Source organism: Colletes latitarsis, chromosome 7, assembly GCF_051014445.1.
Source record: "Colletes latitarsis isolate SP2378_abdomen chromosome 7, iyColLati1, whole genome shotgun sequence".
NCBI lineage: Eukaryota > Metazoa > Arthropoda > Insecta > Hymenoptera > Colletidae > Colletes > Colletes latitarsis.
Genome location: NC_135140.1, coordinates 9048842 through 9070112, shown reverse-complemented (window position 1 = coordinate 9070112; position 21271 = coordinate 9048842). Strand labels below are relative to the sequence as shown.

Genomic DNA, 21271 nt, shown 5'->3' with positions numbered 1-21271 from the left:
CGTTATTATGTTGCAGAGTTAAATATCAATATAGCAATTGTATAAAATTTACCATATAAAATAAGTAAAAAGTAAATATTGCATTAATGCTAAATTATCATAGTGTAAATATGTAATAATATTTTATAAGGAAACTTTAAATAAAGTTGATGCACTGTATAATAGATTTTTATAACATCTTTTAAAGTTCTAAGTATGATATATGATATATATATATATATATATATCTCACCCAAATGAAGAATTTATTGTACATAACATTAAATTTTATGTGAATTGAAATAAAAAACAGTGCGTTTTACATTTTAATAACTGTTTATGAGTTAACAAAGATTATTTAATCATAATTTAACACGGTGTACATGTAACAATGCAATATCGATTTATAATTTTAACCGGATACATGATTCTTCAACGATATCGAGGAATCGAGATTTAAGTTCGACAATATGTCCGAAAACTGCAAAACGCAGATAAGAATTCAAAATCGAGCAGAGGTTCGAAGTTGCTTATTGAATTCTTATTGTCATACTTGATATTGAAACTTAACAGTACCAAAACTGCAAGTTAATTTAGAAGAAGATCGGTGAGTTTCATCAGAATCAGTAATATCAATTTTTAAGTGATTAAACAAATAAGCAAGTGACACTTCACGTTATCATATAAAATTAATATTTAATTTTTACACGATATGTTAAACGTATCAACCTTTTTGTTGTATTATAGATTAATTAAATAAAATTTGTACATATAATATAAAATTTATTTGACTGTCGAGGTTACTGTATTCTTTTCAATTATATTTTTATTCATATAAATCAAAAATATATATGAACTTGGTAAACATTGAGTTAATATTATTTATATATTACAGTTTGCACCAGAGCATAAAATTATAATCACTAACAGAGTAAAATTTTCAATAACTTTGATTGTTAATTAAATTTTTATATTAACTGTCACGTCATTAGTTTTTTTTTCGTACACTTAAATTAGATGGACTGAAATGTATTTAATTATTTTAGGATTACAGTAAATTCTTTAAATCGACGCTGAAGCAGTTTTTCTTTCCTCAATGAAACCTGTTCTGACATGTCTTACACTGAATTGGAACATGGTTATCAGGTACATAATAATACTATCCATTTTTTGAATAAATTTAATGTTTGACTTATTCTGTAAACTAAATTGTTATTTACTAATTACTACTTTTGACAATTTGAATAACTGATGTACATTTTATGACAGTTCTTTGCCTGTACTTTTACTATTATAACGTACATTACTTAAAGAAAAGATTATATCATTACATTTTTGTTCTTAATAATACATTTGTTTCTTTTTAATCAATTGTAATGTTAATATTAAAATAATTATGGAAAGAGCATAGTTAAACGGTATCCATTTTAATCAATGTAAAGTTTCGTTTTAATCAATATCTAGAATATAAGTTTCTTGCAATATTACAATCATTTTAATTGGATGATAATCGATCAATAGGGTTTACGGAATGCCACTCGACCAATTTTTTATGTAGGAGACATAAACACTGTACAACCAACCCTTGTGGGTCCTGTTGCTTCTTCTATATATCGTTCATCAAAAAGAGTAAGTTTTATTCTTTGTATTAATATAGAACACTTATTAAATCATTAACTTTGAATTGATTGATCTATGTATTAGTGAGTTAAAAATTATATTGATATTAAACTTATTTTTACTATTACTTGATGCTATATTTTAAATTGAATTTCATTGAGAAAGAATTGTTTGGTGCATTTAAATTTTTTATCGGTTACTTCTTTGTACATATATAATACAAGTAATATAGGATATTAAAGAATAACATATGTTCAATAATTTATGAGGAATAGATAATATTATAGAAATATATTTTTTGTATTATAGTTCAAAAATACTTTTTATATAAGTTTTAATTAATTCATATTTATGATCCATTATGTAAAGTTATATATAAAGGTATGTGGAATTTTCCTTATTTTTACATTGTAAATATTACAATGTTTATTAAGAGAATTAGAAAATGATTTCATTTACAAGGAAATTCATTTCATAATTACTAGTAATATTATTAAACTAGGAAATAAAGTTCATTATTATTTTAATAATGTTCAATGTAAACAAATGGTTTTTAGAAACAATTAAAAAATTAGAGAAATGTGTCAGCTACTTACATTTAAGTTGTGTAATACATATGAAATCGTAAGTATTTATATGTAATATTTTAATGCATACAATTGTAATTGTATTATTATATGTATTTTAACCAATTTATCCTCCTCAAAAGGCATATAAACATTTTATACTAATTGTAATAATACTTTCATTATTAATCTTTATTATTTTGTTATCTGCTCACAAATAACCTAGTGACTTATAAAACCAAAAACATTTTCTTGGTATTTACTAGTCTAAAAATAAATTGGCATGAAACCTACATTAGATTTTGCAGTCTTCTGTAAACTCATGTATAATGCATAAATTTCAAATATTATGTAATATATTAAAAATAATTCAGAAGTGATTAGTCCTAATATTGAAATAAATGAGTGTCTGATGTTATATTTAATGTGTCCTGTGTTTTCTATGTGACTATAGTGAATTGAAATACAAGGTCATTGTCAACAATTTAAACATATTGTTGCATTAGTGTTATTACCAATTAACTTGTTCAAGACTAGAAGAAAGTATATTGTAATTATAATGTTATTAACATAAATATGTTATAATTTTATAAATGTATTGTAAGTATTTTTAAGTGTTTGAATGGTATTATTTATTGTACGTTGATATATATATTTTGAATATTTTAAACTTGGATCTATAATGGAAAATACAAATTCGTCATCATCTACAACAGTTCCTGATGTTTACATTTTCGACTGTGATAATGAAGCAGAACCATATTGGCAAATAATGGTAGAGTTTCTTTTTATTTATTTTTTTAAGCCTTGTATTTTGTATGTTACTAAATCTGAATGTGTAATATGACAAGCTGAAGAAAAGAACTTACACTGTTTTAATATATTTAGTGTGTGTTACTCTTTTTCATTGTAGCTATTAATATTTTATAATTTGAAGTGTTTATATTGTTTAATTTTTTTTTATTGCTCTTTTTTACTTATTTGTATTTAGCACTACTGTACTCTTCTCAGTAAACAGTGTTATTCAAACATACGTATAATACACTTAATAAACATTTTTGTTCAAAGAAGATCACTATATGGCTCATATTTCAAAATATTTTTCTTTTGACTCATATATTTTATAAACCAATGTAGAAGCTGATACAATTTTATAGGCTGCGTAAAATGTGACATCCTAAAGGCATAATTCTTTCTTTATCATTAAGCAAAGAGTTCTCTGTTTGTTTGCTTATATTCATTCTCGGTTAAACACACAATTGCCTAAGCAGTAATGTTAGCTTTAGAAGAATCAAGAAATAGTTTAGAACTTACAGTTACCTATGATTATCAGCTTCATTTATAGTCATGATATCATGATACTAAAGTGAACAGTGTTTGTGCTAATAACAAAATTTTCGTACATGACAATAAATAATATTCGTTTATAATAATAGTATACTGATATAATATTTTGAATTATTACATTTAATTCTCTTCAAATTTTCAGGCTGCCCAGAATATTTAGAAACAAAGAAAGTCCAAGGGTAGGATATGATAAGATAAAATAATATATAAGTGTATCTGTTGGCTTAGAAATTATTATACAAGATATATAACTTAATGCGTATTATACATATTTAAATAAACTGTTTAATTTTAAAGTATATCAGTGTTGTGGATAGTACAGTGCAATGTACAATAATAAATTCTAAATTATTAATTTGCAAACATAATTTTTTAAGTGTAATATGTAACTGAATTAAATTAAAATGTAATTAATAATATGTTAAAGTGACTAAAACAAAAAAATTTGCCACAATTACTTTTTATTCATCTGTGTGAAGCAGTACAGTAGTGAATTTATGTTGGTGAAGTGTTATTTAAGAAAGTATAGTTATGGAGTGGACATGGTTAAAAGACTGGTGGCGTCTTAAAAAGTGGCGTAATAGTAATAAGGAACAAAATTTTATATCCACCTCTAATGTTGAAGATGTCACAGGCTTGGATACACAATGCTATTGCGATGAGTGCTTTGTACGTTATAAACAATGTTTCAGCAAATTGTCAGATACAAGATTTCGTACTATATTTAAAAATATTATTGCATTCTTCACATACATTTAAACATTATTTTATATATACTTTTTTTTGTCTTGACTTGTAAGAAAGTATCGTAATCGAGAAAAGTTTTGAGAACATTTTTTTTTTCTCACAGTTTGACTAAACAAAAAAAATTTTTTTTTTCATAATTTTTATTTTTAATTAAAGGCATACGTTAAAAAGTATTGTGATGTATTCATTTTTGTTAATTTTTAAAATATATATTGGTATGTACTAAATTTATAAGGTAATAAATGTTGCTTAAATTGTATCTAACACAAATATAATTGTAAGAGTACATTCCTGTAATGATATTTGCCTAGCTTCTTTCTTGCTATAAGCCAACCAAATGTCTGTACATATTAAAACTACTTCAATTTTAGATATAAGAAATTAAAAAGAATAAATACTGTATAATGTATTTTAAATTTGCAAGCTATGATCAAAATTTTTATTTTTATATCTTTTAATTATTTGTTTCTTGAACTGTTAAACTGTATATTGTAAATTATATATAATAGTGTTTAGTATTTCATTTATGTTACCTATTTTATACAAGCAATAATGCACTTGATCAATCTGTAATTTTTATACCTAATTGTTTGGAAAGTAAAGAATGTAATTAATGATAAAATGATTGGTAATTTAAGACTGTGCAAAAATTACTCTAAAAAAATTTTAGGTAACCTTGATTTTTCATCCTATTTGGAAACATATTGAACAAGCAATATTCAAGGCAATATTGGATTAAGGTTTTTTATATGTTCAAGATCCATGTAATATACAGTAATGTAACTTGCATTTTGTTAAATATATTATATATGTATATGGTTTTCTATAAGCTGAATTATATGTGGAAATGAATGACTATAGAAAAATATCAATAGAAAAATAATAAGAATAATATTAAAATAATTCAGTTATATAGAAAAATTCTTTATTTAGGCCGAACTGTCGGACGGGTGTAGCAATGATGATAGTTGCATGGGTGGTAATGATTTGGAAGGGGAAGGAAAACAAGTTCTGGTTGGAGTCTGTGCGATGGCCAAAAAGTCGCAAAGTAAACCGATGAAGGAAATTTTAACAAGATTAGAAGAATTTGAATACATTAAAATAGTAGTATTTCCTGAAGAAGTTATTTTAAAGGTAAGGCAAGGAAATTATATGACTTATTAACTTATTGCTTCATAAAAATATATATTTATAGGAATCGGTAGAAGATTGGCCAATTGTTGATTGTTTAATAAGTTTTCATAGTAAGGGTTTTCCTCTTGATAAAGCTATAAATTATGCTAATCTTAGAAATCCTTTTATTATCAATAATTTACCAATGCAATATGATATCCAGGTAAGTAAGTTATAATGAATAATGTCAAATATTGTAAACTACAATAATAAAATGTGTTTTCTTTATGTTTATTTAAATTTTGTATTTGTTAGGACCGTAGAAGAGTTTATGCCATTTTAAGCAGCGAGGGTATTGAAATTCCAAGATATGCTGTTCTGGACAGAGATTCTTCTGATCCAAAACGTATATAACATACATGCAATTTCACATTTATCTAGTTTTATTTTACTTATATATAAGAGTGGACTTATTGTAGATCATGAATTGGTGGAGTCAGAAGATCATGTGGAAGTTAATGGTGTTACGTTTAATAAACCATTTGTGGAAAAGCCAGTATCTGCTGAGGATCATAATATTTATATTTATTATCCTACATCTGCAGGAGGAGGCAGTCAGAGGTTATTCAGAAAGGTCTTATCTCATATTGGTACAATTAATGAGAAGACAATTATAGGATAATAATTAAATTATTATTTATCTTTATTTTATAGATCGGAAGTCGTAGTAGTGTATATTCACCAGAATCTCGAGTACGTAAAACAGGCTCATACATTTACGAAGATTTTATGCCTACTGATGGCACAGATGTTAAAGTTTATACCGTGGGTCCGGATTATGCCCATGCGGAAGCAAGAAAAAGTCCTGCGCTAGACGGAAAAGTTGAAAGAGATTCGGAAGGAAAAGAAATTCGCTATCCTGTTATATTAAGTAATGCTGAAAAACTAATTAGTAGAAAAGTGTGTTTAGCTTTCAAACAAACGGTTTGTGGTTTCGACTTGCTCAGGTACACAGAACTTCAATTGTAATGATACTAAAGAGAAGAATATTATAGATGTGAATAATTTTTAATTAGTAGTATAAAACCTTCTTTATAAATAGTGTATATAGACATTAGTTATTTATAGGGCAAATGGTCAGTCATTCGTGTGTGATGTAAATGGATTCAGTTTTGTAAAAAACTCAAATAAATATTACGATGACTGCGCTAAGATTTTAGGAAATATGATTCTAAGGGAGTTAGCACCTACTTTGCATATTCCATGGAGTGTCCCCTTTCAGTTGGATGATCCACCTATTGTACCCACTACATTCGGAAAAATGTAAGTTAATTTCAGGTCTTCTTATTTCTGAATTACAATTTTAATAATACTGCAGGATGGAATTACGTTGTGTTGTTGCTGTTATAAGACATGGCGATAGAACTCCAAAACAGAAAATGAAAGTGGAAGTTCGACATCCAAAGTAAGTATGTTTTTAATACTTATGCTAAAAAAATACATATTTAAAAAATGTCGTTCATTGTTTCTCATTTAAAACAGATTTTTTGAAATATTTGCAAAATATGATGGTTATAAACATGGTCATATTAAATTGAAACGACCTAAACAATTACAAGAGATTTTAGACACTGCACGCAGTCTATTAGCTGAAATACAACATCGAGCTGCAGGGCCAGAATTAGAAGAAAAACAAGGAAAACTTGAACAACTAAAAAGTGTTTTAGAAATGTAAGCATTATGCTTTTAAAGTAACTTTTATTTTAATCCGAAAATACCACGAGAAGTTAAAATTATATTGTAGGTACGGTCACTTCTCAGGAATAAATCGCAAAGTACAAATGAAATATCAACCAAGAGGACGTCCAAGAGGAAGTTCCTCGGATGATGGTACAAATAGTAACATTTTTCCCTCCCGTTATATTAAGAGAATAATATTAACAGATTTAATAATTGATTTCTTTCTTTTCATTAGATCGACTTGGAGAACCGTCGCTTGTCTTGATCCTAAAATGGGGTGGAGAATTAACACCAGCTGGTCGAATTCAAGCAGAGGAGTTAGGAAGAATATTTCGCTGCATGTACCCTGGTGGTCAAGGTAGACACCTTAGTGGTTCGTATCTTATGTTCATACGCTTGTCATACTCATTTTTAAGTTAATTCATATGTTACGAAAACGTGTTTATTTAATAAGTTTCATCTGTTGGCTGAACTTCAACTGGGTCTGTAATTCGCCTGAATTTCTTGATTAAGCGTATGCATAATACGTTATTGTTAAAATTGTGCACAGTATATATGTATGTATATGTATACGTATATGATATATTCCATGAAATAGAGTTCTGGATTAGGTGTGTAAACGTTAGGCACTTGACTTTATTAACTTAAAGTATTTATTCAATACTATATATGTAATGATGTTAAGCAGGTAATTGCATATTTATAATTTCACATCTCAAATCAAATCGCAAATAACATTGGTGTAGTTAAAGGATAGTAAACATTTTATTCTTTCACTAAAAGCATTTGATTCATAGATAATTTCAAATATTATTTCAGAGGAAGACTCAGAGATGTTACCAAACCACGGTAACTTTTTATTCTGAATCAACGCTTGTTTGTAGTATGTAGATTGTGTTACAATGCATAGAAATAGTAATAGTGTATTTAATAAATCTTTAAATAACTCATATCGTGTATAGAGAAAGATGTTAAGACAGCGTTCAAAAGGTATTAAAAATAAAGCATTTAAAAAATATGCTGTTTCTATGCTGGTTCTATGTGTATTCTACTATGTCGTAATGAATTGCTTCACAATTCAGTGGTAGCTGCTTTTATATATTTTGTAGCCTTAAATGTTTATCTATTCTATTTTTTAATAGGTCTGTTAGTTGTGTTTCACTGTCCATACAGTAACATGCAAAAACTACACATATACAGTGCAAACTTACCTGTACACGCTATTACATATTCTCATAAATAGATTTTGGCATCTTCATTACTTCATCAAAATGAAAAATAAATATATCAATCCATTGTAAAGTTTATGTGGTATTAATGAAAAATATAATACCAAACGTATAGTAATTATACATATGTTTAATCGTAAAAGGTAAACATCAACATTTCATAATTACTGTTGTATGTATGTAAACTGATATGTAGTTAATAATTTTTATAGCAATCTATTATGATCTTCTTACCAGAACACAGATCATACCCAGAATCATATTCATCCTTTACGTTTGTTAAAACTTAAAGACATATTTTACTTTTTTATGGTGCTTTACTATTTTCTAATGTTTTTGTTATACATACATAGGTGATTATGCTGGTGCTCAAGGTTTGGGTTTACTTCGACTTCATTCGACTTTTCGTCACGATTTAAAAATTTACGCAAGCGATGAAGGAAGAGTTCAGATGACAGCAGCTGCTTTTGCAAAAGGTTTACTTGCATTAGAGGGCGAATTAACGCCCATATTAGTACAGATGGTTAAGAGCGCTAATACTAATGGTCTCTTGGACAATGATTGTGATAGTAGTAAATATCAAAATATGTATGTAAGAAAATTTTGTATAAATACTATAAGTAAAAAATGTATTATTTTTAAATTATTTATAATTTGTAATAACATATCCTTATAGGGTAAAAACACGACTCCATGAATTATTACAACAGGATAGAGAATTTACTCGCGAAGATCGGGAACAAATAAACCCTGGGAATGCATTGAGTATTAATGCAGCCATGGATTTTGTTAAAAACCCTGTTCGATGTTGTCAACACGTACATATTTTAATCCAAAAATTAATGGATATTGTGCGCATTAAAAAAGATGATCCGAAAACTAAAGGTACACATTCACATATTATTTTACAGTCAAACCACCGTATTCATGGGAGTTGCACACCTTTCCGCGAATAATAGCAAATAATTTTGATTGGATTCTTCAATGCTGTTTTTTTATTTTTTACAAAACAAAGTATTAAGATATTTATACCCTAATCTGTGCAATTTGTAACATTGTGAAAATCTATTTTAATGTCTAGATTGCTTTCTTGTCTGTTTTTTTATTTTTTACTGTTGTTGAGAGTTCTTGCAAAGTGTTGTACGTCGAGAGCTCTTCTTGCACATCTGCTGATATGCAAGGCGTTGGGTTGTGTAGTGGACTGTATTTCTATGGCGTGGACCCGCTCTCGTTCGTATGACGATACGTGATGGTGTTCGACGTTTTGATCTAATTTGTACGCTAAATGTCGCCCCTTATATCCTAATGCAAGAAACCAGCCGCATCCAATCAGAACCTTTTTCGTTCAGGATTGGTGCGCTGGTACTTCTTGCACTTCGCGTTCGCGAGGGTGGACTGCACGTCCCAGGTATCGGGAAAAACCCTGACCCAACGGTCAGGACCAGGTCGCGAGGTCGCTGGAGCGGGCCCTTTATGACGGTTATTTAGTTTATATTGACACTAAAACCATTTAGCGTTAATGTAAAGGCCGAATTGCTGTTGTAAGCGGAATGGCATGTTTCGCGACGCAACAACTGTGTCAAATTGCGGTTACGAAAATCGTGGATACGGAGATTTTATTGTATGTCAAAATTATTGTTATCTATAAAATATGTTTAGATGCAATTCTTTACCATGGAGAAACATGGGAATTAATGGGTCGCCGGTGGGGAAAGATTGAAAAAGACTTCTGTACCAAACATAAGAGATTTGATATATCAAAAATTCCGGATATTTATGATTGTATAAAATATGATTTGCAACATAACAATCATACATTGCAATTTGAGCATGCAGAAGAATTGTATATTTATTCCAAATATTTGGCAGACATTGTTATACCCCAGGTTGGAATTTTTATAATTCATAATTATTTCAATTACCTTTACACAGTTCTATTTACATATTTAAGTTTGTATATTTGTAATAGGAATATGGATTAACAGTGCAGGAGAAACTTACAATAGGGCAAGGTATTTGTACTCCTCTTCTAAAAAAGATAAGAGCGGATTTGCAAAGAAATATTGAAGAATCAGGAGAAGAAACGGTTAATAGGCTCAATCCAAGGTACAGTTATATAAAATACAACATAAAACTCGCTGTAACTCGAAAAGAAGGTTAAATAAAACGTATGTCTGCATCAACATTCACCATGCGTATAGGTCCCATATACCATGATAAGTATATCATACAAAGTATTGTATACTACGAAATTAAATATTTTAGGTACTCTCATGGGGTTTCAAGTCCTGGTCGTCATGTACGCACAAGACTTTACTTCACAAGTGAAAGTCATGTACATTCATTGTTAACAGTTTTGCGTTACGGTGGTTTACTTGATGTAAGTAATAGTTATTATTTATTACATTTTTCTTACGTTAAAGACAATGGAAAAGTATTTTTGATATATTAATAACAGGTAATGAAAGATGAGCAATGGCGCCGGGCTATGGAGTATGTTAGCATGGTGTCTGAATTAAACTATATGTCACAAATTGTAGTTATGTTATACGAAGATCCAACTAAGGATCCCAGTAGTGAAGAACGTTTTCACGTTGAATTACATTTTAGCCCCGGTGTTAATTGTTGCGTACAAAAGAATTTGCCACCAGGGCCGGGCTTTAGACCTCATTCACGCAACGAAAGTAGTCATAATATTGTAAGTAAATTATATAACAAATATTTTTAATCGATAATTATAAATGTATTGAAAATTATATCGATTATATTCTCAGGGTGAAAGTGGTGGTGGTTCTGCTCAAGATACTATTTCTCAATGTAGTGCACGAATAGAAGAAGAAGATGTAGAACTAGGAATTTTGGAAGATGATTTCATGAATCCGTCAATACAATCTGTATGTATGAATTTTCATTAGAATGATTATAAAATACTTTATGCAAATTGTTTATGTTTTTATACAAATTTTGAAGGATACACCTCCTCCAGTGATGGAAACAGATGTCGCAGATTTAACTATGGATAGTCCAACAACTAGCAGAGCTGTTGATATGATGGATCTAGACCCTAATATGATGGATGAACCATTTGATAGTGGTTTTTTGCAAAGTTCGGCACCAATTCCAATAAGGTATATATGTATAAGAAATAAACTTTTATAAATGAAATGCCAATTTCTAGTTGACTTTATAACTGAAAATTTTATCATAAATATAAAATATTTTTAATAACTTGTTTAATAATTTCATTATTTAGTGCTAGAACTGTAGCGGGTCATGAAGCAGCTAGACTTGGTAGTCAATTAGCTGCTAGTCAACGTCAACGACGCAACGCAGAGAGAGGTGGAATTGTTGAACCACGTGCACGTAGTTACGATCATCAAAGACAAGATAAAGCTGAAAAAGGTAAGCGTATTCAGTGTTAATCACTGATTAATAATCAGTAGGTGTATCTTTGTAGGAATCATGAATCAAAGCTAATATCTTTGGTTATGCATGATAGTGACACCTATAAGTATTTAACTTTTTGCTTAGAACAACGAAAATAAAACTCGTTTTTAACAAAAAGTTAAAAAAGACCTTTGTAAATATTTGTCATATAAATTTTGGTCAAGTACTGCCAAAATAAAATTGTATCACAAGAAGGTTTGATTTCGTTTCTAATTCTTTATTTTTCGGAAATGTATGGTTCAGATTGGTCAACTAAAATTTACAATCAGATTTTATCACAAAGCGTGGTATTTTTCATGTCTTTTTATAGCTGCGGACAAGCTGCAGTATCAGAGCTTGGACGCGGTCAACAAAGAAGGTATGTCATTCCGACTTCCTGTTATAATTTCAGCAGGAAAGCGTTAAAAAAAGTGCATTTATGTTGTGTATTATCCTAGTCCAATGATCGTCAAAATGATTTCTATCAAATCTAAAGTTTTGATCGTTTCTATTTTTACATTTTAATAGGAAATATTTATTCTAATTTATTTGTCATTTTCTTATAAGATATTTAGATTGTCAAAAATTAATCTTCGCTTTTGCGATAGTAATTTTTAGTTGCGTTATAGACTGCTGTAATTTGCACCTTTTACTTCTTTTTTTCAATGAATGTAGCATCCTCACATATTTATTGGTATTACAGTATTTATTATAAAGCATTTAAACTATTTAGTGTCTCATAGTAACTTTAGAATTAAGTACACACACACACACTTGACTATTTAGCAATATAGTAGTTCTGTAGTGTCACGCCCAATCCTTAATATTACATTATTTTTATTTATTACGAATACCACTTTCTTTTGTATTATATTAATTTTCACGTGTAATGTAGTATATGAGTGAAATTTATTTTTTGTTTATAAGTATTATAGTATTGAGAGATTGTTCAGTTACAGTGTAATTTACAAGCCAGAGCTTAAGTAACAAAACTAATTAAACAAAGACACAGATACATGTAGACTGAAATAGGAAAAATTCAGTTGAAATAACTCTTTGCTCAGTGATAGTTGTGCGCGTGGAAGCCAACTAATTTATGTCGGCGACTGTTTGAGTTACATATCAACACTAAATGTAATGTGATTCATTCAGTTGTCTTCCTGACTCCTTCATTCCTAAGCTCACTGTTCCATCGAGATTCGCAATTAACAGTGCTTAGTTATTTTCTAAGATCATATCTGCTTTTTCTTCATATGTACTTGTTATCGTGTGGATTTCATTGCATATATGTCATCTTTACCGTTTATGTTTTCTTTATTACTTGTATCAAATTTTGAGGAATATTATTTAAATATTTGTCCAAAGAAGTTAGTGTCATTATTATTTCACTATTGGTCTGTTATATTTGAGCTCAGCTTTATAGCTTCTATTATGTTAAAGTTTTATATGTTTATTTTTTTTGCTATCATGTCATTGTTTTATTATTTTATTGGTGTTAGAAATTCTAAGTATAAATTAAATTTAATCTTACAACATTTACGTGATTAGATTGGTGTACGGTAGCAACCAAAAATTCGACCACAATTTAAAATAATTATATACAATAGTGTCTGTACAAAAGAAATGAATATATAAGTTCTTAAAAATTTTTGAAATCTTTGGTTGCCATCGCTATACAAATTCACGACCATACATACTAATCATTAATGAAGTGTTCTTGTATTCAAATTGATGTTGTCTGGTTGGCTACTGGTTGTATGGCTATTGTGTGCCATGGGTGTATAACACTAATTAAAGTTGTGCCTTCTAATTGCAAGTAGGTTAAAGTAAATATCGTTTTCTATATATTTTAGTTATGTTATTCCCACATTGGTAATGAATCTTTTTTCCAAAATGTCATTTATAATAATTTGATACTATAAATACCTTTGATTCAAAGAATTGCTAAACAAACTATTGAAATCATTTAAATTTTACATACTACAAATATCTTCAAAAACAAAATCTTCTAGCAGCTTTTTAAAGTTCGTATGATATTTTAAAGCTATTCATTGTTTGAAATACATCAAATTAGACATAAATGAATGAAACTCTCAAAGAAAATAAATTTTCAAGATCCTCAGAGATGACTGTTGATAAAAGACTGGACATAGGTAAAGGTTCTTGCCAATGATTACTTTTATTTCGTTGGTAATGGGTTTATTTAATAGTCTATTTCTCTTCTTTTCTTTTCTTTCCTTCCTTTATATCCTATCCTGCTACTAAATTGCCATTCGTTCATTTTAACTGCATCGTTTCATTCACAAACACGCATGTATCACACAGGAAAGCATGCAACAGAGTGTCGAACACAGAGATCTAGCCAGGCTTTGCTGCACGTGCCAATGGGAAAGTCAGTGGCTTTGTCGCACTCCTTCAGTTCACCAGAGTTACCTGTTCCTTCGACTGAAACCTTTACTTCAACACCTTTGGTGACTTTACATAATACTCCCCTAGTTTCACCGAACAGCAGGACTTCGGATATCACGAATATCGTGCTCCCGGTTCCCACAGTTCATTCTTCAACATGTCTTGATACTGATTCTGAAGAGACTCAACCTCGGCCACGTTCTCAAAGTAAGAAATACGGACGTTCCCATACAGAAATGATTCTTCCCTGCGTCGAATGTAATGGTGAGTTGAGCGATCCTAAGAAGCTGCCACGAAACAATCCGTGGCCAAAGTCTTCCCTTTCGTTATCCTGTCACGAAAGAATCCGAGAGACTGCAAAAGGGCGAATCGAAACCGAGAAACGATCTCGTTCGTTGTCTCCCTACCTACCCAGATGTCTTTGTTATAACTGTAATGTATCAGAGCTGATATTGCGGAGCAGAGAACTACCACCTGTGGAACGTTCCAATTTCGACACCTACTTCGCTCGCTCGCTGTCGCATAAGTTTTTTAATTGTTCCTGTTACTTAAATTTACGTCAGGATGAATCTACTTGTTCCTCTTGCAGCGTTTCTTCCAATGACAGTTATGGAAATGTCAATGAATCTCGACAATCGATGAACTTTGATCTAGACGTTGGGTTGTTCCATGCATATCATAAAGGACAACGTTCTGTGTTTCTTGAGAGAGAGATTCCTAATTCTTATTATTCAAAGTCTGCGTCTAGTGAACCTTCTGTGTGTAAACGTCAGATATCCAAGGAAAAGCAGAAGTGGAAACCCAACATGAAAGTAACTAAACGGATGTTTAATGGTGGATCTGTTGAGAATAACCGTACGCCAACCAGAACGATATCCTGTCCCAATTTGTCTGTATCTAATATCCTTCCTCTTGTCAGTTCACTTTGTTCGATTCAAAGTTCCTCAGCCAGCTGTTCTCGGGCCCGCAGACGTCGATCTTGTACTAATGTGAGTCTCCAACGGCACAGTAGTCTGGTAGAAGTACCAGATCATAGTAGTATGCTTTATCATACGTCCTCTGTGCACAATAATGATGTTCACAACTATCACGATATTCCTCGCAAATCTAACTATCGTACCAAGTGTCCACGTGCACCGTTCTCCCGACTCCAGCCTCAACGATCCTTCTCATCTCCAGACACACGACCTTCAATCATTCAACCTGACCCTACCTGCACAGCAAGGCGCCACCGTCACAGTATCTCCGGACAGATGAGTTATTTCAAGCTGTTGGGCTACAACATCAACAAGAAGCTAACTGGATCAGCGAACAGTTTGTTCAGCACCGCAGTTATCAGTGGATCCTCAAGTGCTCCGAATCTAAAGGATATGGTACCTCCTCATGCCTCCGCTGTTGCTGGTAAGTTATACTTTCTAATACAAACAAAAGACTAAAATCTTGAAATTAAAAAAGATTTGCTGGACTAATTCATAATTTTATTTCATCTAGCGATAGATGGTTTCGGCGGTGTACCTCCAATAAGACCTTTAGAAACACTTCACAATGCACTGTCACTACGTCAGTTGGATTCTTTCTTGGAAATGATGACGAGTGCTCCCTTGTTTCGAACACCTGCTTCTTCGCCTCCAAAATATCCATCGCCCGCTGGATCAACGCACGAATCCGTTAATCAAACTCTCGGTATTGGTGGAATCAGTCGCGAGTACCACTCTTCCGACTTGGAAGCTGTCAGGTACCGTAAGAAATTAAGTAAACCACCATTGTGAGTATTAAGTTTTTTTTTATTTTGTTTCGCGCTTGTTGTTTAGCAAAATAGTAATATCAAAAAGATCGTGTCACCTTTTATCGTTGCTTAATTATTTCTAAATATTTCGTTTCTCCTACTTTTTAATTACAATAATGTACTTGTAGATAATAATGAAGTGATTTTCTTTTAGATACATCACACCGACTCCTATACAATACAAATCTTCAAACGACGGAGAAACTTGCGACATTAGAAATCAATTATCTCCAACTAGTCCTAATAGTGAGTATTTTTTATTGATACAATTTAACATACCATTATTCTAAAAATGTATTGCATAGACATAGTATTGAAATCTTTAGGTACCGGATGGAATAGTGAACCACAATCGTTTCTATCATCTGAACCTTCGTCTCCTGCTCCAACTTCAACAGGAGAGTGTAGTATGTCCATAAGTCTAATTAGCAATGAAGGGTACGTAATAGTTAATCAATGACACTGTCTAACAAATGCGGAAGCAGAATTGATCTTATTAACCCTAGTTTTCGAGAAACACAAATTTGGTTAAAAAAGCACAATTTTGAGGAAAAATGAAGTAATGCTATAACGTGTTTGGGATGAGGAAATGTACCAGGGGTACCTAGTAGATATTATAGAACAAAATTTGCGTTGGACAGTGTACTCTAACAAAAAAAATTGCAAATATTTAAATACATACAGAAGCAACGTTCTTTACTTTATGTTTTACGTATTCTATGTTACAGAGTACAGTCTTTTAACACGGGAGCTAAATTTCCTACAACTCCTTGTCTGGATGTTGATTTTAACGAATTTTGCATGAATATTGATCAAGATCATAGAGAAAGTCGTGGTAGTGTGTCATATACGGATTATTATAGCAACGAAGACGGTCAAATTCGGAAATGTGGTTTTGGAGCAGGTTTTGGTAGTAATTTTCAGAAAATCATACGCACCGATGATCTTCCTATTGATAATATCGATGATGACGAAGACCATACAATAACATTAAAGCAAACTGAAGAGCGAAAGAAACAGGATGTTAAACAAATATTTGAACAAAAGGAGAATCTGAGTACAAAGTCTAATAGTTACAAAAAAATTGGAAGGTTCGTGTTACTTGAAAAATGTGAAACAAAAATAAAATCTATGCGTGAATGTAATCACTTTGTTTTATATCTTTTTTTATAGATTTCTTGTTGAAAGTATGGATATATCAGATGAAGACGTCAGGATCAAAGAAGTGGACACTGTATTTGACAAAGTAAAGCCGTCCATCTCTCAGAAAGCTGAATCTTCCAATGCAGAAAAAGGTCAGAAAATTAAAGATAAAAGTATAGAAATGATTCAAGACCAAAAGAAAACTCACCTTCCTAACAGTCATAAGAGGAAAATTTTTTCTCGGTCGCAAAGTGTTTCTGCACCAAAAGCGGTTGTGTCGAAGACTGAAACGAACTTCAGTTATAAATGCACATCAAAATTAAGCTCACTTTCAAATATGTCGGGTAAAGATTTAGAAAATTGGAAGCAGAACATGATGCAACCAGAACCTTCTCAAACCACAGTAAACTTAGAAGAACCAATCCTGACTGTTGCAAGTAGTTTGACAAGCAGCACTAGCGTAACAATAGGTTTCAATGTTGAAGAGAAAAAAATAGAATGATTTGATTCTTAAAAGTGTTATTTTTGTCTTTTATTATTGATGTTTATCCATAAATCTAGCTTTTTATTCATAGAACTTTATTTTACTAGATTAGTAACTACATAGTGTTCAAAAGTTGTTGCTTTATATTTAAATACAACACACTAGCAAAATAGTTTGGAGCGAGAACACTAATAAACTGAAATTTATATTACGCAGTTAATTAGAAATAAATTTCTATATTTCATTTGTAAACATACAAAATTACATTTCTATGTTATTTTTTCTTCATATTTTTTGAAGTTACTACAAATATTTTAAATGAATTTAATATCTTGAAAACATAAGTATTATACCAATAACTGTATTTAGTATGTATCCCAGTAGCATACACGTGTACATATTCTTTTACCTTTTGTTTATTGATGGAAAATATGAGCTTTTCTTTGTGATTTAAAAAATGAATAAGAATTGCTTATTGAAGGAAAATATTAAAACTGACCTAATAGTGTTAACATTCCACTTTTTGGTTCTTCAAATTTGTACTTATCACTTTGTAATAGATTATTTTTAAATTTATGCTTTTATGTATTAATATAATAATACTTGTGTAGATAATATAGTTGAAATCTTAACATTCAATCGAAAGTAAAATGATCTGAGTTTGAGTCATGAGAACAAATATTGTTTTAAAAGAAAAAATTTGAAAATTATAATTTTTATCATTTTGAAGTTATAAAATGCCTAAATAATGTTCTGTATAATTTCATATAATTAAAATACTGTTTCACTATGCTTTATATAAATTAAATGTTTACTGAATATAAATTATATATATTTTTACGACTCAGAATAATTCAGGAAATGGAAGTTGCTCTATTTTTTCTGACTTTTATAGTACGATTTTATAGAAGAGGTTTATTACAATAATGTTGCAAATCATGTATGAAATCTATTTTCTCTTTCATTTCTAAATGATGTATCGACATTTTTTTCAGTATTAATACTAAAATTTAATATTCATTTCTTATTTATTCTATGTATTATTAAGTTGAAATCTATTTTAGGGAAATTATTATGAATGTACAAATATTAAAAATTATAAAATGTTAAATAAGTCATATACAATTGTTACATAATAATTGTTCCATAAAGAACATACTATTTTCAAAAATCAATATAAGTATCTTACAGATTAATCTGATTAATGGAAGATGTATATACACTATTTTTCTTATGAATGTTTTGAGAATGCTTCTCATCAAAGAAAATATAATAGTTGAAATTACAGAGATTTAATTGCAGTTTTTAAAAAATTACAGATATTGAAGATGCTATGTAAATTGAAATTATTATGTTCCTAATTGATTTCTATAAATTTAGTAATAAAACTAGTACAAGTACCTATAGAAATTACTTTACCTAATTTCATTACTTTAAATATTTCTTCTACTTATAAAGTTTCAAATAGAAGTAAAAAAATGTTTTGAATGCCTCCATCATTTCTTGTAGAATATATATATATATATATTTTTTTGTTATTAATTTAAGAATAAAAGAAATATTTTGAGAAAATAGAATAGGCATACTATACATTATTTTTGCAATTAAGTGACATGAGATTGTGAATGTTAATTTAATTTATTTCTGAAGATATACCAAATGTATGTACTCAATAGACCTTAGTTAAACAAGATATTTTTTTTTGCTAGAACTTTCTTGTTATTACCACATTATGTCATTTATTTTTTATAGATACAATTGAATATATTATCTATTTTGTTTTTACATTGTAAATTATAATATCACTTTAGATAACACATTGTCTTGAATCTAATATTATATGTTAGCAAGTAAATGTAACTATAATTTTTAGTATACAGATTGGACAGGAACATTGAGTGTTCATTACCACAGTTCATTAGTTTCTCACTGTTAACAAATCTCATGAGTGTGATTACAGTCTCTTGCTTTCAATATGTATTCATTCAAGACTGTAATCACAATCTCCCACATGCAATGTATTAATAATAGATTTTAAAACATGTCATTTAAATTTATAATATTACAACATTTTGTAAACATTAATAAATAACTATCTTTTCCCTTTGTGAACACATTTGATCTTGTAGCAAGCAATACAAATTAATGTTATATATTTTCTGTTAAACAAGTCACAGTGTAATAAATTGTATTTTATGTATTAATTAAATAACAATTAGTGCCTATGAAAAATATTAAAAATATAAAAAGGTGTTTAGTTATAGACATGTAATTATAAAATCTCAGAATAAAATAAATAGAACTTTTAAAAATAAGTTTTATCTAATTGTAGTTTTATTTATAATGTAGCAAGAATGTCTGTGAATAAATTATTCAAAAATATTCAATAAAAAGTTTAAGTTATAAACCTCTCAAACCCTGCAGATGATAGAATGTTTCCTTACAAGTTACTAAAAGAATTTTCTATGATATTATTGATAATTCTTTAATCCATTATCGCCCTTGAATATTCAAAATAATTAATTTATATGAAGAAAATAATTTCAGAATATTCATGTAAGCAACTAATGACAATGTATCAACTTCATAAGGAGAGAGCAGAGCTATGCATTAATTGATTATAATGTAATAAATTGTAATAAACTACTGCAATTGCAATTATAGAGTACATTTTGTAATTATTAACAAAAGATTATAATAAACTATTCCCTTCATGTCCCACGTATACCTTTTCATGTATTATTTTTATAAAATACTGACTTTTTATTGCGTGTAATGATTTATTTCAGAATGAATTCACGTCGTTGTTAATTCCTTAACGAAATAGATTTCGACTCACGATTCAAAGCTAAAAATACATGTATGTACGTACCTATATGTATAACTCGAAACGTATTAAATGCCTGGGCCGTCGAGATTCGAAATTGTATGCCGCAAAGACGGACTTCGGCTGTTCAAGAGCAAGGACAGGCTCCCATTCACGTTCTTTATCGAATTCCCGAAGTTGCATGAGGTGCCGACCTAGTTAACATGTGGCACGTGCGATAAGATATGTTGTCGTTACTAATGTCGATGTCGATGCACTCAATTATGCCAGATCTGGCCACGCTGCTCACACATGCTCTCTTTCTCGATTCTTCGAAGCTACCCGAAGTAATTTCGAACCTCCTCGTGGGAGTCGAGAGAGCCGCCCAAATTTGAGATGGTATAGTTTGTTATTTTCAACGATAGATGGCGCTTATTTTTCGACCTCAAACCCTCTGGTGCTAAAACGCCCAAGTTTGTCGTGGATTAATTCGTTACTATCAACGCTAGATGGCGCTTATTTCTCGACCTCAAACCCTCTGGTGCTAAAACGCCCAAGTTTGTCGTGGAATAGTTCGTATCGTCCACGCTAGATGGATTTCTCGACAAGCTTGGGCGTTTTAGCACCAGAGGGTTTGAGGTCGAGAAATAAGCGCCATCTAGCGTTGAAAGTAACGAACTATTTCACGACAAACTTGGGCGTTTTAGCACCAGAGGGTTTGAGGTCAGAAAATAAACGCCATCTATCGTTGAAAATAATGAACTATTTACGGTCTGCAGTCTAGTAATACTGCATTACATGCACCAATAATCCTATGTTTGCATAGTTTGCCGATGAAAAGGCCCTTATCGCCGTTGCATCATCGGCTGCTCCACA

General features: G+C 30.1%; 1 protein-coding gene across 17 annotated transcripts; it reads left to right on the top strand.

Moving 5' to 3' along the window:
- Nucleotides 1-300: 300 nt before the first annotated feature.
- On the top strand, nt 301-19881 carry L(1)g0196 (inositol hexakisphosphate and diphosphoinositol-pentakisphosphate kinase). 17 transcript variants are annotated; one of them, XM_076767887.1, is made up of 31 exons: nt 411-586; nt 1026-1125; nt 1501-1608; nt 5193-5393; nt 5455-5595; nt 5688-5778; nt 5852-6006; nt 6087-6379; nt 6501-6695; nt 6751-6837; nt 6915-7103; nt 7177-7262; nt 7348-7485; nt 7932-7961; nt 8695-8929; nt 9018-9226; nt 10001-10227; nt 10311-10447; nt 10607-10721; nt 10800-11039; nt 11116-11235; nt 11312-11469; nt 11595-11743; nt 12099-12146; nt 14093-14383; nt 15398-15577; nt 15668-15941; nt 16117-16208; nt 16289-16400; nt 16691-17053; nt 17136-19881. In XM_076767887.1, exons 2-31 carry the CDS (start codon nt 1093-1095, stop codon nt 17605-17607), a joined length of 5169 nt encoding a protein of 1722 aa, XP_076624002.1. In that variant the 5' UTR covers nt 411-586; nt 1026-1092; the 3' UTR covers nt 17608-19881. The 17 variants fall into 17 exon arrangements, with proteins under 17 accessions (XP_076623992.1, XP_076623990.1, XP_076623999.1 ...); XM_076767886.1 differs by having other exon boundaries at nt 14093-14440; XM_076767885.1 differs by having other exon boundaries at nt 14093-14440; nt 15356-15577.
- Nucleotides 19882-21271: the final 1390 nt, after the last annotated feature.